This window comes from Polypterus senegalus, chromosome 13 (assembly GCF_016835505.1).
Source record: "Polypterus senegalus isolate Bchr_013 chromosome 13, ASM1683550v1, whole genome shotgun sequence".
In the NCBI taxonomy this organism is placed as follows: Eukaryota; Metazoa; Chordata; class Cladistia; order Polypteriformes; family Polypteridae; genus Polypterus; species Polypterus senegalus.
In genome coordinates this window covers 78907453-78933855 of record NC_053166.1, presented here as the reverse complement: position 1 = coordinate 78933855, position 26403 = coordinate 78907453, and the positions used below count along the sequence as shown (strand labels likewise).

The window sequence follows — 26403 nt, the reverse complement described above, 5'->3', positions numbered from 1 at the left end:
TGTATTGGGATTTTGTTCAAATTGGATTGCCTTTGTTACAGGCAATTCCATTATGCCTTTTTGTTCCACAGAGCTTTATTGTGATTGGAATACCATTTTGTAAAGAATAAATATTTTATGTTATTAAGATTTAGTGCTTGTCCTTATTACTTGCTAGGGTTTTACGGTGATACTCCCCTCTAGTGAGGATATTTTGAAGTGCTTTGGAACTCCTAGTTCAGCATATATATTTAGAATCTGCATCTTACAGTGTAGATTTTAATTAATATTATCAAATGTTGAATCTACAATAACATATTTTGCTATACGATCAAGAAATCATCTCATCTTAAAAAAAGGATCATTAGAGACGAACAAGAAGAAAATATCAATAAATTGGCAGGAGTCCGAAAACCAAAGAAAAAACTAAATTCAGAAAGTAACAATAGATAATATTTGAAAATATGTCAGGTTTTTCTATCTATATCACTCAAATTCATATTTTTTAAGTAAGCAGATACAAAGCTAACACTAAACTAAGTATGCCACCATCTTTTATCATGGTGGATGAGGGCAGCATATGTCTTAATATCAGCTAGCCACTTTATAGAGAAAAGCTCTATATATATATATATATATATATATATATATATATATATATATATATATATATATAACTGTATTTGAAAAAGTGGAACATTGACATAACACAATTCCACAAATGCCAAAAGTGCTAGAATCAACAGGAATTACACAAGGCAATTCGAGTGATGTTATAAAGAATATGCAATAGTACTAAACTGAGGCATGTCCAACCTGCTTTTTGGATATTTGGGAAATTTGTTTCATTTTTGGGTATAAGAGGGAAAAAAAAAGGTTATTTTTACGGAGCTGTGCCCTGGACTGTGTAGAAGCTCTGGAAGGTTCAACTTTAAGCCTGTTTTGCTCATGTCTGTTACTCTTTCCTTAATTTAGTGCTTGTTCTGTTTGTTATTGGTTCTGTTCAACCAAGTCATGCTGTGTGGCATTTGGAACTTTCTGTCCAGCTGGCTGACCCAAAGTCTGGATGGTGGCTATCTTTTCTCTTTCTAGCAGGCTGCAGCAAAACTACGTAGCAGCTACCATGTGTTTACCCAACCAGATAACCCACAGACTAGGCAGCCACTATCCTGTTTAATGTTTGTCCTTGTTGGCAACCTGTTTTGTGAAAATTCCAGATTGTATCCCTGAAGCTGTTTTCTGATTTCTAAAATTCCAGTTAAATTCTGGTTTCTTTCTAAACAAATAATGAATTGCTTGTTAAAAAGCATTTTTTCTCTCATCAAACAGCACTTAATTCTTCTTCTTCTTCCATTTTATCTTCTATATGGGGTCGATATGCTTAACAACAGAATTACCAAAGCCTACGAAAAAACTTGGAATCCCGGCCCACCTTAACTCTGTTCACACCTCTCCGTCAGCGTGTTTTGTGTTGTAAATGTGTCGATCAGCAAAACCAGCAAGCAGCCTGCTATCCCATCCCCCCACCAATGCAGAAAGGGCAGAAAGTTCCCTCAGCTCAAGTCTGTTGATTTACACGTGAGTTGCCGGGAGTTGTATAGGGTAAATAATATATCGTTAGATAGATAGATAGATAGATAGATAGATAGATAGATAGATAGATAGATAGATAGATAGATAGACAGATACTTTATTAATCCCAAGGGGAAATTCACAAAATTATTATTATAATAGTTATTTGGAATACATGCATTTCATGTGTGTTCTGTGTCTACAACAATCTATGTAAACACATTGTTAAAACAGAAACGTTTTTCATGTTTTAGTAATAATTGACAAAATGTAGACATGAAGTGTATAATGTTTGAAGCCTAAAGTCCAAATATCAAATAAACACTTTCATAAAAGGTACAAGTATACCAAAACAAGTGTGCTTTTATTCAAGAATATAACTGCAGAAAAAGAACACATTTTAGGGTGCAACATTGACACACCCTTAAAACGACCGAGTTGGTGGTGCAGCAGTAAGAACTGCTGACTCATAATAAAGACGTTTGTGGCTTGATCCTGGATGCTGCCGTTTTGAGTAGTGAGCTGCTCTTAATCTTACTATTATAAAATAAAAACATACATTTGGGTTGAGTCTGTAACAACCGGTGTAAATTGATGGTATTTGTAAAGGTTAGATTTTTTTTTTATTCAGTTTTATTCTCTCAGTCACATTCACACTCGCCCCAGTCTGACACTGCTGTTTTCAAATAAAGACGTGCTATAAAAGATGTGAACTCAGATGAGAACGAGGGTTCTGCATCAGAGAAAGAGAATAGAAGCCCTCCCCGCAAGAAACATCCACTCACATATAAGAAGAACGAAGCTGCACTAGGCGTAAAGTCAGTCTGCCCCACACCTGTCCTTCAAAGAAAAAGCAGAGCTTACAGAGCTCGCCAAGGTATTGTGCAAAGTCCTGTTTGTAATTTTGTTTTGTGATGGTCTTTATATAAAAAACATTGACTGTATATGTTACTTATATAAAAGCCAGATAAAATTTTATTTACCTTGGTTTATTTACTTATCTTCCTACAGCATAAAGTCACAAGTAGATTGCAGAGCTTCCTGTGTTTGACTGACATGGGCATGCTTACAAAGTACATGTGTACTGAAGTGACTTTTTTTCCACGGGGTGCTGCAAAAATTTCTAATCCCTAATTTGTGGGGCTTCTGTTTGACCCAGAAGTACTTCCAATGGACAGTGCCCTACCATCAGAAGTACTCCCTTGTTCATCCAGGTAAGTTGGAGTTTGAAGAAAGAAGGACAAAGCTAATCTGGAACAGTGGAAGGAGAGAGAAAAAGAGAAGAAGAAGAATGGCATTGTGATTGTATTTATTAAATAAGCCTTTTTTGTAAGGTATTTGTAAAAATAAACCATTTTATAGGACAGAGACTTGTGTTGTGGTGACTGTGTCTGAAGTTTGGGGTGGTGTAATGCCCCCTAGTGGTTGCAAAATGAATTTAATGTAACAGCACACCCATGTGAAATGCAATCTAACATGCAGAGTTAAAAGTGCTCCATCCTCATGTATTGAAAAGAGAAAAAGACACACTGGTATATATGTAGAGTATTATACATGTGCTATAGGACATGGGTTTGCTTTTTGATAAATAATCATTATTTAAATCGAATCGAACTTCTGTATTAGGAGTTCCCTGTTTATTTGTCCTTAGGTGCATAAGCAGGTGCATTTCACAGGTTACCCTAATCTATAAAATGCCTTTTAAATACGACAAAAAAAAAGAAAAGTTGAATGACAGAGCATTACCAATAGTATAATGGAGGAATCACAAAAGGGTTTACTTTTATGACTTGTAGCGAATAGAAAGAAGATAAGAGAATAAAGATATCTGAACTTCTGAGAGTAAGTCTAAGAATGATTGGTCTTGCCAAAAAATAGTTATTCTATTAATTAATATTTATAATTTAAATTGTGTTGTACCTAGTGTAATCCTTTGATATCTAGGCTCATTCATTAATCACCATAATTGCTTGCGTTCTTCTGCATATTCTCATGAGTTATTCAAAGTCATTACTTTAGAGCTGTTGGCCCTTTTAATGTCAAACTGATTTATCAAATATGGGAAAAAAAATGAATTCATGTGTTTAAATTCTACATTTTAGACAGATGGCTTGGTGAACCGGACAGTAAAGAAATATTATAATATGGGGCAGGTTTGCAATCATGGCCTACAAATTAACTGTAAGAAAATACATCTTTTTTTCCAGTGTAAGGTTAAAGTTGGCTGGAAAATCACTTATGTAGAAAGGGTTACATAAATCTACTATTATGAAATAATAAAGGCTCAGTTATAATGAGCAGTACAAAAATGTTTGCATTGCAAAGTTTGATTATATACTCAGGTACTTTACAAATTAAACATTAAATGTAGCTCATATAACCAGAAATAACAAGGTGTTGTAAAATACCCTCAGAGCTCAGATTTTTCTCAGTTTGAATGGGCATTGTCCTGCTAACAAACATCAGTGATCAATTCAAATGGTGTGGACAAGATCAGGACTTCAACCTGGAAGAAAAAACATAGTACAGGAAAGGAAAATTATCAGTAACTGGTGTAGGGCCAAGAGTTTCAGAAAAGATGACCCTCCCTTAATGTAGTGTTTTGGGACAAGGCATTTGGCATTAGTGGGATTCCACTATCTGTTTTCTTTTGTTGGTCTTTTGAGGGGATACAGTGCATCCGGAAAGTATTCACAGCGCATCACTTTTTCCACATTTTGTTATGTTACAGCCTTATTCCAAAATGGATTAAATTCATTTTTTCCTCAGAATTCTACACACAACACCCCATAATAACAATGTGAAAAAAGTTTACTTGAGGTTTTTACAAATTTATTAAAAATAAAAAAACTGAGAAATCACATGTACATAAGTACTCACAGCCTTTGCTCAATATTTTGTTGATGCACCTTTGGCAGCAATTACAGCCTCAAGTCTTTTTGAATATGATGCCACAAGCTTGGCACACCTATCCTTGGCCAGTTTCACCCATTCCTCTTTGCAACACCTCTCAAGCTCCATCAGGTTGGATGGGAAACGTTGTTGCACAGCCACTTTAAGATCTCTCTAGAGATGTTCAATCTGATTCAAGTCTGGGCTGTGGCTGGGCCACTGAAGGACATTCACAGAGTTGTCCTGAAGCCACTCCTTTGATATCTTGGCTGTGTGCTTAGGGTCGTTGTCCTGCTGAAAGATGAACCATCTGAGGTCAAGAGCGCTCTGGAGCAGGTTTTCATCCAGAATGTCTCTGTGCATTGCTGCAGTCATCTTTCCCTTTATCCTGACTAGTCTCCCAGTTCCTGCCACTGAAAAGCATCCCCACAGCATGATACTGCCACCACCATGCTTCACTGTAGGGATAGTATTGGTCTGGTGATGAGTGGTGCCTGGTTTCCGCCAAATGTGATGCCTGGCATTCACACCAAAGAGTTCAATCTTTGTCTCATCAAACCAGCGAATTTTGTTTCTCATTGTCTGAGAGTCCTACAGGTGCCTTTTGGCAAACTCCAGGCACACTGCCATGTGCCTTTTACTAAGGAGTGGCTTCCGTCTGGATTGCTGCAGAGATGGTTGTCCTTCTGGAAGGTTCTCCTCTCTGCACAGTCAGGACAACTGGAGCTCTGACAGAGTGACCATCGGGTTCTTGGTCACCTCCCTGACTAAGGCCCTTCTCCCCCGATCGCTCAGTTTAGATGGCCGGCCTGCTCTAGGAAGAGTCCTGGTGGTTTCGAACTTCTTCCACTTATGGATGATGGAGACCACTGTGCTCATTGGGACCTTTAAAGCAGCAGACATTTTTCTGTAACCTTCCCCATATTTGTGCCTCAAGTCAATCCTGACTCCGAGGTCTACAGTCAATTCCTTTGACTTCATGCTTGGTTTGTGCACTGACATGAACTGTCAACTCTGGGACCTTATATAGACAGGTGTGTGCCTTTCCAAATCATGTCCAATCAACTGAATTTACCACAGGTGGACTCCAATTAAGCTGCAGAAACATCTCAAGGATGATCAGGGGAAACAGGATGCACCTGAGCTCAATTTTGAGCTTCATGGCAAAGGCTTATGTACATGTGCTTTCTCTTTTTTTATTTTTAATAAATTTGCAAAAATCTCAAGTAAACATTTTTCACGTTGTCATTATGGGGTGTTGTGTGTAGAATTCTGAGGAAAAAAATTAATCTAATCCATTTTGGAATAAGGCTGTAACATAACAAAATGTGGAAAAAGTGATGTGCTGTGAATACTTTCCGGATGCACTGTATATTAGGATAATGGAAACAGAGATTAGTGGCCTGGATTAACAACCACACGCAAAGAGTGCTAACCCTATGAGATAAAGCAGGATGTTCCACTGTAGAAATACTGGCACTCTGCTTTGAGAATATCTTGGGTGATTGACTATACTTTGCACATTAAATGGAGTAGGTTGTAAAAATGGCTGCCGCATCTCTCTATGCAATTGGCAATTGACTTTATGATACATGCAAGAGGTGGGAGTTGCAGCTGGACTGTGGAAGGACAGGTTTGAGGAACGAAGATGGGGTTGCACTGCCCATAACTAAATCTCTTTTGCTTCCCTCAGCCTGAAGAACCAGTACACCAATGAACAATGACAAAATTGGAGGACCCATGATCCTGGCTTTGCCCCTTCCGCCCCGTGCCAATTTAGGAGATGATGCAACAGGAGGATCATCATCACTCCTAACCCAGCTCTTGAGAATAAATGCTACCTGTGGGAAGCAAGCCAATAGAGAGAATAGGTTGAGTGGGCCTTAAGTCCCATATTTTTGATCTGTTTAGCGCCTGAGCAGGTCCAAATTCTGTTGTATATTAAGTGGACACTACCAAGCCCCTCAAACTGCTAACACTTTCTCTTGATTGCTCTCTATAGTTTATAGTAAAAGGAAAATACACAAATAGCTAAGCCTGTCTTGAAGCTGTTGGGCTCTTTAGCTTCTGAATGTCCATTAATCCAGTGTACCAAATGCCAAAAACAATACTAATACCATTTCTCTAGCAGGCTGGAAGTGGCTCCATGCCCTCACAGGTACCTAGTGTGCTCCTAGTCATACGTTTTTGCTTTCAAGCCAATTTTCCATATGCTACAAACCTTGTTCTTTGGTACAATTCTTGACATAGTGAGTAATTTTTAATACTAATAGGTTAATAGCAATTACTATTACATAAAGTCAAAACCTTTTCTAAGAGGATCACTGACAGCTACATCTATGATGTCTGATGGGAAAAAAAGAAAACCTGAAAGAGACTGAAAGGAGAGAGGGTGATAGGAATGAGATGCAGGTAATAATAATAATGGAAAAAATACTCCTTATACAGCTGGTAAGTCAAAGGTGAGCAACATTGGTCCTGAAGGGTCTCAGTGGCTGCAGGATTTTGATTCCACCCAGTTGCTTAATTAGAAAACAATCCTGGGCAATAATTTAATTTCATGGCTTGTTATTGTTTTAACACTGCAATGTCCAGTCATTCTTATATTGTAGAATAATTTTCAGTCCTTCACTTTTTTCTGTTCAGTTTCTTTGCAAGTATTTTATTAAGCCAAATGTATCCACAACGGTGTAAATGGAGACAATCTAGATGGATAAGTGCTGGTTCTTTTGTCATTTGCATCTTATTGCTAACAAGGAGCAATTAAAAACAAGCAATTAAAGGTTCAGATTCACAATAAGTATGACGACTAAAATGATGCAAAACAATACAGTGATCCCTCCTCGATTGAGGTGGTTGCGTTCCTTAACCCCCCGTGAAAGGTGAAAATCCGCGAAGTAAAAACCATATGTGAATATGGTTATTTTTATATATTTTAAGCCCTTATAAACTCTCCTGCACTCTTATAAACATGTCCCGCACAGTTATACAGCATAAACCCTTTGTATTCTCTTAGATATTAGGTAAGATTCATTGAAATTATGTATGTAAACACACTGTTTATATACAGTAAAACCTAAATATTATTTTAAAGATACCGAGCGTCTCCGATATCACATATGTTACAGCCATTACGATAGACAGGCCATCAGCAATAAATACGTGCAATGCAAGATTAATTGTATACACTAAAATGTGTTTACAATGACACTAAACGTACGTACATGTACTAAATACACAACGACTAGTCAGATAACGAGTTTAATTTTAATGCACAACAAAGGAGAGCATTACAGCTCTTCTAAAGGAGCCTCTTCAGGTGACTATGTAGCACCGCAGTTGTTCTTCTTCCGGCAGTCTTCAATCCAAATCCCTAAAGCAGATTCCATCCGGACTACCACCTTATTATGCCCACTTACAACTCGTTTTGCGCCCTGGCTAAAGGACACTGTGGCCGTAGATCTTATATTCTTTTCCTCCGTTTTAAATGAAAAGAATCGTGGACTCATTGATGCCGTAATAGCATCCTACAGCGGTGTAGCTGTTCCCTTCCTTCAGCATATCCAAAACTTTTACCTTTTTGGCAATCGTTAGCATCTTCCGTTGGTGCTTGGGCACAGCTCCTGAAGTATTAGCAGAATCAAATAATTTTGGAGCCATAACGAAGGGCTTGACTATGCACAAAGATAAACACAAAAGAGCACAAAAGTTAGCTCTTTACACAGCGAAACACGATACTGAATGAGTGAGACGAGACTTCCTGGTTAGCGCAGCAGAATCGAATTTGGCGCTCTGTCGCTGAGCCAATCAGCATACATGAACTTAACTGCATGCTCTGATTGGTTAGCTTCTCAGCCATCCGCCAATAGCATCCCTTGTATGAAATCAACTGGGCAAACCAACTGAGGAAGCATGTACCAGAAGTAAAAAGACCCATTGTTCACAGAAACCCGAGAAGTAGCGAAATATCCGCGTTATATATTTAGATATGCTTACATATAAAATCTGTGATAGAGTGAAGCCGCGAAAGTCAAAGCGCAAAATAGCAAGGGATTACTGTATATGCTTCATCTGGAACATGACTTCCCATGAATCAATTTATTTACAACAAAAACTTGCAGTCTTCCAGGACAGACGTTGCTCATCCTGATTTAAAAGGTCTGAAGTCTTAAATAGCAAATGAATTGAATGAGGTTAATTAGCAGCAAACACATGTCCCTAATTAAGAAAATGGTTGGAATGAAAACCCGTAGCCACTGTGGCCCTCCAGGTTCAGAGCTGGGCATCCCTGAGGTAAGCAGTCCCAGAACTTAATCAAAATCAATCTGGCTAAGTCACATTTACACCATACCCTGTGTGAGTAATGTAAGCTGTTTGGAGCCACTCTCATACCATACCTAAAAAAAATAATAATTAGAATTTATTTAAAAATGACATTAAGTTTTAAAAGTCCCCAAAGTACGACTAACTACTATCATATTTATTACCACTCAATTGTTCAGTACAGGGTCCAGAGTTGAGCCCGTGGCTGCTTTATGTTTCCTGAAATAGCACAGGTTTTTCTTTTGTTACAAGTTACCATCACAGTACAACAAATTCTTGGAATGCAATACTTGCAGAGAAGGTAAACAGGTCACTCTCCTCCCCTTGAACCTCACAAACCTACAGACATCAGTTCATATTATTTTAAAAGACTCTTTCATGATAAAAGAGGAAAACAAACACAACTTGAAATATTGCTTTTCTTTGAAGATTCTGATTCATCTGACATTAGAATTAGGAATATTAAACAACATAACAGAAAAATGAAGTTTTCTTCATGACTTATTTTTCTAGTCATGGCATCCGATTCTGAGAGGCAAACACTGTATTTCATCTGTGAACAGAAAATTCAGATTTGTTGTATTTTCAGTATAAGATGCCTCTTTCCTTGTTCCAGGCCCTCATGGGCACTGTACAGTATGGTGAATCAGTATGTGGCCTGCCCTACCTCTAGCCCCCCGTGTTCTTTGTACTGTAGGAAGGCGTTCGTAGTCCCACTCTTTGCCAGGCGGATTCTCGCTAGACGAATTTTCTGAAAAATCAAACAAAAAATAAATAAATTTAAAGATCAAAGTAAACTGTATTTCCTATGTGGGAATGCATACTGTAGGCATGTTTTTGACTATGTACACTTATAAGAGACATTCTTCTGCTTTCCATTTGAAAATGCAAATTAAATGATTTTAAAAATCCTTTTAACAGATGGTCAGGTGGAATGAGTTGTTACTTGCATAAATATTCCTGTGTATATTCTAGCAAAAATCTATTCAGAGACCTCAAAATACTTTTTTTACGGGTTTATTTTTAGGTAAATAAAAATACTTTGCCATTGCCAGTGGGGCAAACACAAGTGCCTATTTTTATGCTGTTTATTTTGCTGTTTTCGTGTATTTTTCAAAATTCTAATACGATACCCCCTTTTTATTTCCATCCTTAACAAATAACACATCTGAACTTACTGGCCAGGCAGAATAAGGCTTTCAACTTAACGGGCGTGAAAAAAATGACATTTTTCTTTTGTTTCAAATTATTATTAATACTATAAAAACTTAACGATAAAGACATATGGCCATAAGAAAATGCATAAATATAATATGATTTTTTTTAAAAAACAAAAAGACATTTCTGAGTGCTTAAGTTCAAAGGGTAAGAGGTGACAACTCATCTACTGTTTATTTTTAATCAATTCGTGTAAGCAGAGCCTGAAGGTAAAAGGCTATCTGTAAATTATTAACTCCTTCATCATCATTCATGAGGAGACAATAGTAGGATTTACCATTGACATAAATGACTTAAGTTTGTTTTGGCTGCAAATGGAAAGTGACAATGTCCTGCATGGTGCACATGACATGACATGATAATACCAATTCAAATGCCAAACACTGAAAAAGAAAGAAGAGATGATAGTTATGATAAAAAACACAATAGAGCAGTGGTTTGTCAAACTACACCCACGCAACCCTCAGGGCTGGCATACTTTGTAAATGCACCTCTCACTCATGCCTAAATATAATATTACAGTATGCATATTATCAAGTACATTCATGTATTAATTATGTATTATATAAACAGGAGTAGAAGAATGACTACATCTGCATGTACCTGCAAAAGGAAAACAAGTGAATTAATTCAATGCTGAAAAATACAACACAGTTAGAAACATCAAGATTCATTTGCTCAGCTTTCATCGGTCATCACGTGTGCGTAATTTGTGTGTGTTTGTCTGCTTTTATTTTTCTGCTTGCATAAAACTTAATAGAGGAAAGGCAATGTTAAAATTCACAAGCAAAGTATCCGTCAAAATAGAAATATGAAAATGCTGATGACAGGGAACTCATATTACAAGGAAATAATTAAAAACAATTCCAGGAATACATGCTACATAGAGATGTTCACAAAGTGACCTAATTCAGTCTCATTCCTCGTGAATAAGTGTGTTCAGAAAATGGATGAATAGGTGCCATTAGTAGTATTCAACATTTAAAAGTCCTTATTTTCTTATAAAACTTTCAGGTTTGACTATCATTGCCGCTGAAGCATTAAGGCAATTCCAAAAGATGCTTTTTCAGCCTTATTATGATTTGTACTAAAAGGTAATTTACCACATACTGTCCTGTTTCTCAATAATTGTAATCTTCTATATATTAAGCAAAATGGACAGTGTTTATTTTTGTTAACTGTCATACCAAACTCAAGTCAAGTGTTTTATAAAGTTGAAAAGCATATTTTCTATTTTTTTATTCTTTTTACTTGTAAGTCAAACAGTACCTATACATTTCTACTGTACAGTGAACCACAATTTTCTTGTCTTCAGATTGAAGATACACAAAAATCCTTATATTGTTCATCCATTTTTCATATTATATAAGAGCATTAAAGATAATAATATACAATAACAAAATGATATATGTATAAGTATATATTACTTTCACTGAGAGAACTTCAAGTGCATTGTGTATTTAATACAATGTAAATAAGTATAGAAATGCATATAAAGATGCAGCTTGAGAAGACAGTAAACCAATGAAGACAGACATACAGTACGTGAGGATATCACCATTGTTATACATGATAGTGTTACAGTATGAGTGAAAATGGTTTGAAAATTATACAGGGAAGAAAGGGACTTGCATCAATATAATTCTCAAGGTGACTTGTGAAGAAACGTGTAAGAATTAACTCAATGAGGAACAGACATGTTGATAAATGTTAATTTCTTTGACTTTTTGCCAACTTAGAGGTAAACCACCGATCCCTCCATTAGCTGAGCTCAATTTTTCCAATACAAGGTCCTGGTCTGCCAAACATTATCCTGGCATTATTAGGTGAAAGGCAAGAAGCCATCTTGGATGGGATTTCTGAAATGTCAATTTAAACCTATCTGTTAATCTAATATGCACATCTTTGGAGCATCAGTGGAAACTCGAGTCTAAGCTGGTAATCAATATGGAGCTGTGAGGCAGTAGTGATAAACCTTTCCAATGCTAGTCAAGTAGTACTAGGGTGTTGTACCGTGTTAGCCATTATGAATGTAGAGAAAAGCCAAGCAAATTGACACCTTTTATTGGCTAACTAAAAAAGATTACAATATGCAAGCTTTCGAGGCAACTCAGGCCCCTTCTTTCAGGCATACATCTTGCCTGAAGAAGGGGCCTGAGTTGCCTCGAAAGCATGCATATTGTAATCTTTTTAGTTAGCCAATGCTAGTCAACTAATGGACAAAGTTTTTCACCTTCATCCAAAAATAATTTAGCATATTTTGTAAATGATTGCAAACTGCATTGTAAAAGGGGGTTCTGTATAATATAAAAAAGGGGCTATGTCAGGGAAGTGTTTTTTGTTAGGCCTGGATTAGCTATGACATGGCAGAAAATAAGCATTAACTATCTGTCATAAACTTGTTAAGACTCTGTGAAAGATGTGTAAAAGACATTAACAGTTTCCTGGGCACTACACATTTGCAGAGAGTAAGATGCTTTAGGGGTAAGGAAGTGAAAAGAAGGTAGCGTAGTGATTTCTCTAGTGCCTTCAGTGCTATCCTGCCATCTTTGTTAATGGGTAAATTCCAGAATATTTAAATGGATGAGCCTTTGGTGTCACAGTTTGTGACACTCAACGACTATCGTTTTAATGTATAAATGGTACATACGCACAAAAATGTTGTGTACGCCCATTTCCACACTCACACTCACTAAATTGGCCATGAAGCCACACACATTTTCACAGCAGCCTCACACCATGCGTACACAAGTTTCTGCTCGGTTTTGAAAATAGGAGGCATCCAGCATCAAAGCAGTGCTACTGTTTCTGTGTGGTGTCCCTTTTTTTGTATTTTCCCATCCATGATGAAGGATTTATCAAATACACAAATGAATTACATATGCGTTTACAAATTTAATTCACTGGATTGTAATTATTCTGTAGAAATATAATGGGCCACAGAATGGCCAAACTATTCCAACTACCATAGCTGCTTTTGCATTGTTAGAAGACATCGCAAATGGAAGAATTAGAAGAGAGCACACGTTTATAGGTGATAATGACTTGCTTCTAAGTCGATTTCAATTTCCAAGAGCTATTCTTATGAAGCTGTGTGCTGAACTGGTGACGGCTTTAAACAGGCAGACTTTGAGGTATTGAGCTCTACCTGTTCCTTTGCAAGTTCTGCCCACCCTTTGGTTTTTAAGGGCTTTTCAATGTGAACTTGCTGACCGATTGGGTATTTGACAATCATCACTAAATCGTTCTATGCCAGCTGTATAGGATGGTATTATCCGCTTGTTATCCAGATATAAAAGATTTCCTTACACTGTGGTTGAACTGGTAAACATAAAAACACAATTTGCAGCAATTTCCATATTTCCAAATGTAATCAGAGTGGTCAGCTGTACTCACATTGCTATTGCAAAACTGTTGGACAAGTTACATCAGCAGGGGATGAATCACCAAAAGAATAAGCTGGCATAATATCATCTATAGCAGAGAGCCTATAAAAACAGCAGCTCCATACAGTTACAGGTGCTTTTTCGAACTAGTGTGGCAAAAGGCAAGCAGTCCTTGCAAGGACAGCGAGTCACCTCAAAAAGCCATGTAATGAGCAGAGAATCTACATGTTGTGGTGCTTGGCACTGATGCTACACCATAAAGGAGCCCTCAGAGAATGTATTTGCTTGTGTAAATAGCAAGCATTTCCACTCTATTAATGTGCTACTGTATAGTGCACAGAAAGTGTGTTGCAAGCAAGCATGTAGCATGCTGGATAATGTGGCACATAATCATGACTTGCCCATGCCTGAAGTGATGTACTGTAGTATGTAAAATCTGACCCTGACTGACCAAATGATCAGCCAAATTGGACAGCATTGCAACTTCTTTTGGATGTAATTAGCAGAATGTAAAAACAGTAATCAGATGCAGCTTTGATTGTTCAACCAATTCATTTAATTTGTGGTCAATATCACATAGTACAGCCCTTATAGTATATTCCTTAGTTCATTGGCCACATCTCTTATAGCATCCACTAATCTTGTGACTCAAGAACAGTCCTTTAGCACCTGGCCAGTTGGTCACACTGTGGTTTCTGAGGTAGAGGTGTGTGAGGAGCCAGCACCATCACTGCCTGGATTTGTGTCCTCGGGCCGTGGTCAGCTTTTGTAATATTGTCTGAAACAGAATAAACAGACAATGGGCTCTCCTTTTCAACTTCTGACCACTTCTTTTTTATTTCAGGCACTGTGCGACTTTCTGAACTTGAGCTTTTGAGTGTCTCCGCCACACTGTATCACTCAATCAATTTTACTTTTTTGCCTATACCACTGCTTAAGCCAACATATAGTACATTTTCCCTTGCCTCCATTTCACATTCACTAAAATTCTTCTTTTTTCAATGTGCTTTTGTCATTGTCTTTTAACAAATCACTGAATGGAAGGGGCTTTTTATATTTGCATTTGCATTTTTCAAAGGTAGGCATGTGCATGTGCATTAAAATTTACATTGATTGAGATATATAAAGGGAAAGTACATGGAACTTCACATATACACAGTTTTATGCATCTGGATTTTTTGTGAATGCATATATTTCCAGTTTTGTCTGTATGCCATGTTTTATTGTGAATTCTACACACTACGTTATACATGAGGCCCTGTGTATCTGATATAGATGTGAGCAACACTGGTGCCTAACAAGGAAGAGTCCTGTCTCTTTGTCTATTCACTCTGTACACCTCTGACTACAAATACAACACCAGGACATGTCACTTGCAGAAAGTTTCTGATAACTTTGTGCTTATGGGGTATATTAATAAGAAGGATGAGACAGAGTATAGGAGTCAGGTGGAGAACTTTTTTTTTTCTTTTCTTAGTGCAAAGAGAAATCTTATCATCAACAAAAAGAGGTTATCTATCTATCTATCTATCTATCTATCTATCTATCTATCTATCTATCTATCTATCTATCTATCTATCTATCTATCTATCATAACAAACAGCCTCTATGTCCACTCACTATTCAGGGAGGAGATGTGGAAATGATGCACGGCTACAAGTGACTTGGAGGTCCACATCAATGGCAGACTGATCTGGTCTCATGACCTAGAGGACCTATATAAGAAAGGGGAGAGCTGACTCTTTTTTTTTAGGAGACTGCATTCATTTAATGTGGGTAGTTAACATCCTTTACATATTCTGTAAGTCTGTTATGGCCAGTACGATTTTTTACATTGAAGTGTGCTGTGCTGGTAATGTTACTTGAAGGGAGGCTCTTTGAATCAATTGATTAAGAAAGCAGCACAACTTGGGACACCACTCAACCCACTGGGAGTAGTAGTAGTAAAGGAGAGAATGAAGATAAAACTTATAACCATTGCTGGACATCTTCTCTACAACACTATTATTAAATCATTTTACCCAATGAATTATTCACCAAAAATGTGTCAAGGAATGCTACGTGGGGCTCCTTCAGCCCTATGGTAATATACATTTATAATTCCTCACTGTGACTGCTCTCTTATCTTAAGCTAAGCCAGACAATTTCTTCTTTTTTTGTAATTTTTATGTGCATTTGAGGGTGGTTGTTGTTTGCTATAATATTTTCTTAGCCTCTGTAAAAAGCTACTTTTTCTGCTAAAACAAATAAAGTACTATCTATATCAAGAACAGGACAGTGGGATCCATTGTATAACACGCCGGGATAAACAACGTGAGGCACAGACAGTCGGAGATTCTCAAGGCTGACTTCGCAGCACTAATCAAAGACACAAAGGAGAGGACCCCGTCGGCAAGGATCTTCATCTCGGGTCCACTACCTCTCGTTAGAAGATCAAACGAATACTACAGTCATCTGCTGGGATTAAACAACTGGCTGAAAGGTTTCTGCGAGAATCAATGACATTACTACTCTGATAACTAATTTCAATGCACATAAAAAATCTAGGAAGTACGGCATAAACACTAATAATTTAATTACAATCACACCTTTAGAAGAACAATGTATTCAATCTATAAAAACAGATTATAGATTAAATAAAAAATAAACACAGAGTGGCGCTAATACAAATAACTTAGTTTCTATTCCAAATACCCATAACACACATAGAATTCAGCTCTGCTCCTCCGAAACTTTAAATATGGCACTATTAAATGTTAGAGTATTAACCAATAAGACGTTTTTCATCAACAATCTTATTAGTGACTAGCAGACCTCGTGCGCTTCGCTGCAGTCTCTGTAGTTGGAATAATTATGTATCTACATGCGACTTATAGAGCTTCTTTATATACAGCATTTTTGGTTTGTCCTCCTGGAGCCAAAATATATAAATTTTCTCTATGACTAATTTGTGAACATGTTACATAAAAAATTAAAAACTGCAACACTGCCGGGAACAACACTAAATGAGATAAAGTAAAAAAGGGCAACATCGCCGGGAACAACAGTAAAAAAACAACAGTAAATGAATAAACTAAAAGTCTACTAAACACTAAAATACAAAAAGGAAGTAGAAAGTAACAGTAAACCGCAACACCGCCGGGAACACTGGCACACCACGTCTACTAAACACTAAGAAACACTAAGTAGAAACACTAGAGGAAAAAATACTATTCAGTAAGTGCTGCGTCAAGTAAATAGTAAATCAGTAAAGGAGAGAGGACTAAACACTAAGGAAAAAGAACGGCAAGACCGTGTCAGCTGTGGAGCTCAGCTCGGAGTGAAATGAAGTGAATGAAATGATGTGAATGGGAGGGGAGATAATCACGTGACTCCCCCACCCGCCTTAACTCTCCATCCCTCCACAAACACACAAACAAAGTCTCTTGGATTCCAACTCTCCTTTATATATATATATATAGATAGAAAAATTGATTTTATCGCACTAAGTTAAACATGGCTTAACTCTGATGGCGCAGCTATTTTAATCAAATCTGAGCCTCCGAATTACAGTTTTACTCGTGTGGATCGCCAGGGAAAGAAGGGTGGCGGTTTAGCAAACATTTACTCGAAACAGTTAAAGTGTAAAGATGTCAGTTTCGGTATATTCAAGTTCTTTGAGAATCTTGCCGTTGTTATTCATGGCACATTCTCACTTTCTAGTATTATTCGTGTATAGACCTCCTAAATTTAATGCGTCTTTCTTTGAGGAATTCTCAGACTTAATGTCAATTATAATTACGAACTATGACACACTCCTAATAGTCGGCGGCTTTAACGTTCATATCGATAATCAGTGTGACCCAAAAGTAATAGAATTCATGAACCTCCTGGACACTTTTAATTTGAGATAGCTCGTTTATCAGCCTACACATAAAGCAGGTCATATCTTAGACTTAGTAATTACCAAAGGACTAAAAGTTGGTCTAAAACAGATCATTGATATTGGTCTATCAGACCATTTTCTTTTACTATTTAATAAAGAAATATTGATAGAAAACATTCATTAGAAGCATATTGTTAAAAAACACTTCTTTGATTCAGCAGCAGCTTTAAAACTTACAAACATTCTAAGCAATCAGTCCGTTTATAGTGTAGTGGGGCTACATAGAATTAGTGTTGTCAATGCTTGTGCTGAGTGCGTTTTTGTTTCCATCGTTCCGTTTGCTGTTTATCATGTGTGTGTCAGTGAATGTTGTCCACATAAATACAGGTTGAATGAGGAGGGAGAACGCAGCCCCAGCTCATCAATATATAACCAATCAAGAGAGAGAAGAGAGGGAGGATGAGAAAGACAGAGATTTCACTTTACAACTACGAACCAAGTTTACTGCTGTTTTTCCACATCGCTCTTTGGATCCAGTTTGTTTCATTCCGCCGGACTTAATTCACTTCCCTCATCGCCAGAGACCCCGGGGTCAGATTACATCATCCACCACACACCGAGGATTCATGGTGAGATTGCTCTATTTGTTCCGGGAAATACAAACACAACACATATCTGTTGACCAGCCATCTGCATTTAGGACAGTTATATACTCGGACTCAAGTTCATGATCATTCATTCTGTATTCATTCATTGTTGTTGTTCGTGTTGTTTGTTATATGTTACAGGGGCAAGGGAGGGTTTGTTATTGTGTATATCTATATCTATACTAATAAAAGGCAAAGCCCTCACTGACTCACTCACTCACTGACTCATCACTAATTCTCCAACTTCCCGTGTGGGTGGAAGGCTGAAATTTGGCAGGCTCATTCCTTACAGCTTCCTTACAAAAGTTGGGCAGGTTTCATTTCGAAATTCTACGCGTAATGGTCATAACTGGAATGTATTTTTCTCCATATAAAATTCATTACTTTAACATGGCCTTCCCATAACTTCATTTTAATTTAATCCTGATACTCTGTATTTTCAATTAATTATCATAACTATTCATGGTGGCTCTAAAATCCGTACTAACCTCTACTCTCTCTTCTATTTCTTTCCCGCTTTTCTGTGGTGGCGACCTGTGCCACCACCACCTAATCAAAGCACCATGATGTTCCTACATTAATAGATTAAAAGCCAGAAGTCTACATGACCATCATCATCAAGTTTCATTTATGCTAGGTAGAATGCCCAGAGGGGTCTGGGCGGTCTCATGGTCTGGAACCCCTGGAGATTTTATTTTTTCTCTCCGGCCATCTGGAGGTTTTTTTTTTTTTTGTTTTTTCTGTCCTCCCTGACCATCGGACCTTACTCTTATTCTATGTTAATTGATGTTGTCTTATTTTAATTCTTACTTCGTCTTTTTTCGCTTTTCTTCATCATGTAAAGCACTTTGAGCTACATTATTTGTATGAAAATGCGCTATATAAATAAATGTTGTTGTTGTTATAGTAACTATATAGAAATTATTATTTAACAGTAATAAAGTATAATGCCAGCTGCATATGTATGTGCAAACACCAGATCAAAGTTAACAGTCATATACATTATTAGGAAAGAAAGCAATCTCTGTTTCTTAATATCTTCTTCTCCTTCCACTTCTATGTGGGGTCGATATGCTTGATCAATCTTCTCTGTTCAACTTGGTCTTGCACCTCCTCCCCAGTCAGACACTTTTCCTTCACATCTTCTTTTACTTTACCACCCACCTCTGCTTTGGCCTACCTTGTTTTCTCTTCCCCTGTACTTCCATTCCCATCACTTTTTTGCCCACATGTTCAGTGTCTGTCCTCATCACATGTATATACCACTTCAATCTGCTTTCCTGTACGTTCTTAGATAACTCTCTTTAAATGGGTGCAGAATTGGCTCAGACATAGAAAGCAGAGGGTGATGGTGCGAGGAACCTCATCAGAACTGGCCAATGTTAAGAGTGGTGTTCCACAGGGGTTAGTGCTAGGGCCGCTGCTCTTTTTAATATGTATAAATAATTTAGATAGGAATATAAGTAACAAGCTGATTAAGTTTGCAGATGATACCAAGATAGGTGGATTAGCAGATAATTTGGAATCTGTTATATCATTACAGAAGGATAGCATACAGAATTGGGCAGATTTGTGGCAGATGAAATTTAATGTCAGTAAATGTAAAGTATTACACATAGGAAGTAAAAATGTTAGGTTTGAATACATAATGGGCGGTCGGAAAATCGAGAGTACACCTTATGAGAAGGATTTAGGAGTTATAGTGGACTCTAAGCTATTGTCAGGGGCGACGACCCGGCCGGGACACCCTAAAGGACCAGAAGAGGGTCTACGCTCACCCTGGATCACGTGGGGGCTTCCACCCTGGTTGCTTTGGGGGCCACGGGTAGAGGGCTTGGAAGCCCAACCCTTAAGGGGCCCGTGGTCACCGCCAGGGGGCGCCCCGATGCCTTTGGATTCCTGGACCTCAGCACTTCCGCCACACCAGGAAGTGCTGGGGGGAAGAGAAGAAGGGACACCCGGAGAGCTTCCGGGAGTACAGCAGGCACTTCCGCCACACAGGGGTATGTCGGTGGGTGATTGCCGGAGTTCACCTGGAGCACATCTGATTGCTAATAAAAGGGGCCGCCTCCCTTCATTCGAGGCTGGAGTCGGGTGGAAGAAGGACAAAGCAAGAGGCGCGAGACTGGAGGCGGCCGAAGAAAGGCAAGAGTGAGAGAGGCCTGGATTTTGGGGACTTTGGGGTTTGTGTGCACTTTGGACTTTGTAAATAGTAGCTGTAAAATAAATGTGTGGTGGTGGATTACAACATGTCTGCCTGTCTGTGTCCGGGCCACGTTCACACTATCGACTTCCCGACACTGTTCAAAAGCCATTAAGAACGCTAGCAGAATTTTAGGATATATAGCACAGTGTGTGGAGTACAAGTCCAAGGAGGTTATGCTTAACCTTTATAATGCACTGGTGAGGCCTCATCTTGAGTACCGTGTGCAGTTTTGGTTTCCAGGCTACAAAAAGAACATAGCAGCACTAGAAAAGGTCCAGAGAAGAGCGACTAGGCTGATTCCAGGGCTACAGGGGTTGAGTTATGAGGAAAGATTAAAAGAGCTGAGCCTTTACAGTTTAAACAAAAGAAGATTAAGAGGTGACATGATTGAAGTGTTTAAAATTATGAAGGGAATCAGTACAGTGGATCAAGACTGTTATTTTAAAATGAGTTCATCAAGAACACAGGGACACAGTTGGAAACTTGTTAAGAGTAAATTTGACACAATCATTAGGAAGTTTTTCTTTACACAAAGAATGATAGACACTTGGAATAAGCTACCAAGTAGTGTGGTAGACAGTAAGACGTTAGGGACTTTCAAAACTCGCCTTGAGGTTTTCTTGGAAGAAATAAGTGGATAGGACTGGCGAGCTTTGTTGGGCTGAATGCCCTGTTCTCATCTAGAATGTTCTAATGTTTTAATATTCTCCCACTTTTGTTGTACCTCTGATTACCTCATTTCTTATTCTGTACTTTATTTAACTCTACACATCCATTTCAATATTCTCATTTCCAGCACATCTAACTTCTTCTCCTGCACTACCTTTACTACCTATGTCTCATCTCTAAACATCATTGCTGGTCTTATGACTGTCTTAAAAACCAGACCTTTAACCTTCACCTTAATTCTTCTATCATGCAATACTCCTGAGAGCTTCTGTTCCATCCACACTACACTCTATAATCTCTATCTTAATATATAAAATTGAAACGCCTTTATCATACTCTTGATATGGCTCAAGTAGAAATTATTATTAAAGCTGTTTACAACTAACTTGTTGACTCTATGCTGTGCAGTATACGGAAAGAATCTAAATATAGTAAACGTTTAAGACTGTCTCTTATCAAATTCATGTTAAAGCATCATAATGCAATCAATTTCTTCATGATAGTTTTATAGTTCATATAGTTGCCTGTACAAATAGTAAAGAACAACTTTTAGAAAACCTAAAAAGTTGTGATGTATCACCATTTTCTATATGACTCATTCCGTGCCATTTTATAAAACAGCTAAATTTGTGACTCATGATGTTAAGTGATAGAAATGCTTGTAATTCACTAAACTCCCTTCCTCATAATATACATTATACATTATATCTACTTTGTCATCCCCAGCTTGCCAAAATTTAGATAAACCTTCTCTGTTTATTACATTTTACACTGATTTTTCAAAAACTCATTAGTGTTTATGTTGGATAGTAACCTACCAGTTCTGGGAATTCACTGGGGTCCTTGAGCTTTCAGAAAGAGAAGCTCTGGCTACAAATGACTGTTAAAATATCCGGCATGACAATAAGTCAATAAGTGATTAAGATGCATCAAATGACTCTGCTTTAGCCTCAGTTTGTTGTAATGGCTTGTTGGAAAAACTGAAAGATGAGATAAAACGCTATCATGTGAGGACACGCCTTAAATGAAGGTATAACCCTATTATCAAAAAGTATGTATTTGGCTAACAGAGAGAAAGTGAGTGAGAACTGAATTGCATACTGGTATTAATAGTGATGAGGCAACCCCATTATTGGGGTCTCTGTCTTCTGTTACCTTCAACGAAAGGAGAAGGTGCATCAATGAAAATGTATACATTTATTTCGGGGATCTGATATCATATTATTTTAAGATGTAAGGAAACTACAGGACTCACCATTCAGAGTCCAGACTCGTGAGCACATTTCTTTACCTTTGAGATGGAAATAGTTCATTAATTCTAAAATTTTTAAATACCACTTTTTTAAAATCTTTTTTACAGGTGCATCAGAAATACAAAAAAAATGCTTGATTTGATGGTAAAAATCAAGTTGTGAACAGGTGGCTAGTAGGTTTAGTCATAAATAAAACAGCAGCAGCAATCAGAATGAAGGATGTGCTATTTTATGGTGTAAGTTTCAGTCTTTTTAGATAAATACACACTCCTAAAGGTATCTTAAGACATCCTTAGTTTTCTCAGCATAATTAAGTAAATTAAATTAAGTCCTCCTTGATATATTAGTCAACTTTTTTCTTAATATATATTTTTTGAGGACTCATTTATTATTATGGTTTATAACACGGGGGATTCATTTTCATGTTCGTTTTGTACTTAGAGTTAGAATTTGGACTTGTTATTGTAGTTTGGGTTATTTCCCAAGATAATGTGGCCCCTAACACTTGATGTTACCATTGGTCCAGTGGACAGAGTTGAAATAATGATTGATGCACGTATAAGAAAATGGCTCAGAGTCTCCAGATGTCTAAGCACAATTTTTTTGTATGGCAAGGGACTCTTGAAGTTACCAATACAGAGCATGGTAGAGGAGTGCAACTGCACAAAAGAAAGATTGCACTTAATATTATCATTCAAAATTCAAAAAATGTGGTAATAAGAAAGGGCCAAAATCTCGATTCAAGCCAGACACAAATGGGACTCAAAGGCAGCGGTAAAGCAGGCTGAAGTGGATCTGAGGCTTAAGGAGGTATTGGGGCATGTGCAACACAGCAGGGTAAGGTTTGATTGCCAAGTTAAGAAGCCCTTTTGGAGTAAGGCAGGGTAGGGAGAGAGCCAACACATGGTTGTGGAGGAAAAAAGGCATCAGGAGGAGGAAGGCAGAAGTGCTATTGCAGCTTCTCAAGGAAAACAAAGTCAGTGGTTAAACTGGGAAAGCATAAAGTGGAGGAGACTGAAGTGGAGGGAATTGTGGGAAATGGACTCAGATAGGATAAGGGTCCTTATTAGAGCTATTTATGATGTGCCCCAATCTCCAAAAAATCTAATGATGTAGACAGGGACTGACCTGAAGTGTGCATTGTGTGGAATGACTGTGTCATTGCAGCATATTTTATCTGGCTGTAAGGTTAGTTTGAGCCAAGGAAAATACACCTGGAAGTACAATAAAGTATTATCATATGTTTCCATAGCAGTGGAGGAAGAAAAACAAAGGGAGTAAATTCAGCAAAGAAGGCAAAAGAGATTAAGCAAGGATTTGTTAAGGTAGGTGGGTGAGAGCAATGGCCTAATAAGTATAATTAAACAAAGAGGGGGTCAATTACTTGTAAGTGTAACAATCGATTGGGAGTTGAGTGTAGACCTCAATACAAGATTAGTTCTACCAAAGGGAATTATTAAAAGTAACTTGCAGCCAGACATGGTGTTATGGTCAGAAAAGAAACATAAAGTATACTTCATTGAATTGAGAAGGGTGTATTGAAGAAGCACGAGAGGAAGAAAGCAAAATATGCTGATTTGGCAGTTGACGCCACCCGGGGAGGTTGGACTGCGCACATGTGGGCAATTGAGATAAACTTCCAGAGATTTTTAGGCAAATATGTAATATCGCTGTTAAGAGAGTTTGGTTTTTCAATTAAGCAAAGTAGGCAAGTAGTTAAAAATTTGGTTACAGCGGTAGAGGAAGCAAGTCAGTGGATATGGTTAAGACAATATAATATGGAGCAGGGGAAAGATGGCTAAATCTTTCATTTTTTACAGAGGTATGTATTATTTGTTGCGTGTTACAGCATATTTGTTTTAGTGCTTTTAACTGTATTTTTAAATTTGTGTATTAGTGAGGTTTTATTTCACAAATGATACCGTGCTACAGATAGGGTGCGTAGATTGATGTTTTAGGGCTGTATGACTTATAAGAGTGTAATGATGTTTTATGGAAGATTAGATGGGGAAGGTGTGTGGTTTTAATTAGGTGATTTAGGCAAGAAAGCCCAAGTCTGTCTAGCACTATTCCAATCTGAGTTCCTCAGATGTTACTGAAAAAGGCTCGTAGTACAATACTATTTTGTGCGACTCTGATTGCCATTTACCTCTGAGCTTGCCAGAATAGTCATGTACAGGGTAGGATTGGTATTCTATTATTTATTCACATTGGTATTTTAGTAATTATTTATTGATGTAGGTTTTAATATTCATTGCAGGCTTAGAAATATCTGAGGGGGAAGTGTTTAGAAGTGGCTGAATCCCAGTCATCGGGAAACAAGAGGGGTGTGTGTGAGACATCATATGCACTGTTGAAACCTTCTCAGTATCATGGGCATTAAATGCAAAAAAAACCAATATTTGCGGGGGGTTGGGGCACCTGACAACCTCGTTGATTTTCCTGTGTGACTGTTGTTCAGCCAATGTGACAATAGCATAGCATAGTGTTGAATGAAAGTACAACATGATTAATTTAGTTAAGAAAGATGGGGAGGACCTCCTCTGAGTCACCAGTCCCAAGCAATGCTCTATGTATATGAATTATTGTTTAATTTTGAGAAAAACTGCAACAGCATTTTGTTTTCTAATGTGCTACTATTTCTATGATACAGCAATATATAAATGAGTACTGCATGTTTATCGTTGTCCAAGTTTGTGGATACATACCTGAAATGTGCTTTTGTTTGACCTCTAGTTACAAACTTTTTCTGCACAACCGTTTGTCTTTGCTATTTCATGATGTTAATCTTTATGACCACTCTGTACACTCTTTTTTTCAGTTTTGCTCCAGCTGTACTATATAAGCCTTTCCTACCCATTAACTGTATCTTGTTTAGGCATTCAGCAAATGCAGACACTAGTAGTACCACCACACAAGGAATATGATAGAGCTATTCATTTGCTTCTGGAAACTAACAGGATATTCTTGTATGCAGGCACTTGAAACAAAAACTTTGGAGACTTCTATTAAAGAAAGTTTGCATTTTTTTTTGGCCCATCAAACAATTCAGTCTGCTTCGGATTTTTTTGTTGAGAAAAGTATGATACTCTTTAACTCTGCATTATTTATAGGGGAACTAAAAACAAAATCATCAGAAAAACAGCTTCATTAAGTCTATAATTCAACAGTTTTTAATGACATGGATTTACTAAAAGCATGCAATTTAATCAGTATGTGTGAAGGTCATATTGGAAAACTTTATTTAATGCATTATTGGGACATTATGAATATGTAGTGAGGCCACATGGATTGTCAAATGCTGTTTTCCAGTTTGTTGTAAAGGACCTCAGTGCAAATGTAGGAGATTTGTTTATTTATTTTGATGACATTCTCATTATTATTCATTTAGTCCAACATAAAGACATATCTGGGACATTTTAAAGGCAGTAGGAAGTAATAAATTGTTTGTAAATAAATCATCAATTTAATTTCTAGGGTATGTAATCTCTGATAAGGGGCTAAATATGGAATCTGGAGAAATAGAAGCCACTTTGGAGCAGGCAATGCCAAATTTAACAAAAACAGGCCCAAAAGGTTCATTGATTTTGTTTATAGAACATTAATAAAAACACCCCAGCTTCTTTAATCAATCCTCTTACTAAGAAATCAACTAAGTCAATTGCTTTGTCAGATGAGGTTCTGTAGGCCTTTATTTAATTAAAAATTCAATTCACGCCTACTCTTATTTTGCAGGATCCTGACTGTTCATTACAGTATGAATTAGAGGTTGATGAGTCAAATATCGAGGTAGGGACAGCGCTGTTACTGCATTTTCCTGACAGTAGGAAGTTGCATCCTTGTGCTTTTTTTCCCCTGGAAAATCTCTCCAGCAGAGAAAAATTATTATGTGAGAAAATGGGAATAAAGCTAGCTTTAGAGAAACAGAGACTTTGACTAGAGGACATACTGTACAAGTACCATTAATAACTTTCACAGCCCTATGCTTGCTGAGACATTCTCCATCTGCTCCATGACCCTGCCCTGGAAAAAAGTGTTGGGAAGATGGATGGGTGGATGGATTGATGAAAACCTTTCTTACTTAAAACCACAGGCTAAGATGCATTATTTTGTTTAGTACTATAGATTTAATTCTGAATTCTGAATGGACAGGAGATAAACACTAAGTAGATGTCATTTTGAGTCAATAGAGCCTATATTGGTAGAGAGATCTGTAAAGAAACCCAGATCCCATGGTACCTACTGAGACATTTATTCAGATATGGAACTGGATTTAAGCACAGAGCAGCAAGATATTTAAATTAAGCTTAATGAATTGATTTCCTCTCAAAATTTGAATCTAGATAAGAAATTATGTGTACGGTCATGCCACAAAACTGGCTGGACATCTGAG

At 37.5% G+C, this 26403-nt stretch overlaps 1 protein-coding gene across 3 annotated transcripts in view; it reads right to left on the bottom strand.

The window, feature by feature from the left end:
• Positions 1-26403, bottom strand: part of kcnd1 (potassium voltage-gated channel, Shal-related subfamily, member 1) — a 275333-nt gene that overhangs the window by 87334 nt on the left and 161596 nt on the right. For 2 of the 3 annotated variants that reach the window (XM_039775278.1, XM_039775279.1), the window contains exon 4: positions 9434-9517. The exons of the other annotated variant lie outside the window; for it this stretch is intronic. In XM_039775278.1, coding sequence (XP_039631212.1) covers positions 9434-9517 — 84 coding nt within the window. The remainder of the gene's footprint in view (positions 1-9433; positions 9518-26403) is intronic. 3 annotated transcript variants of the gene reach the window in all.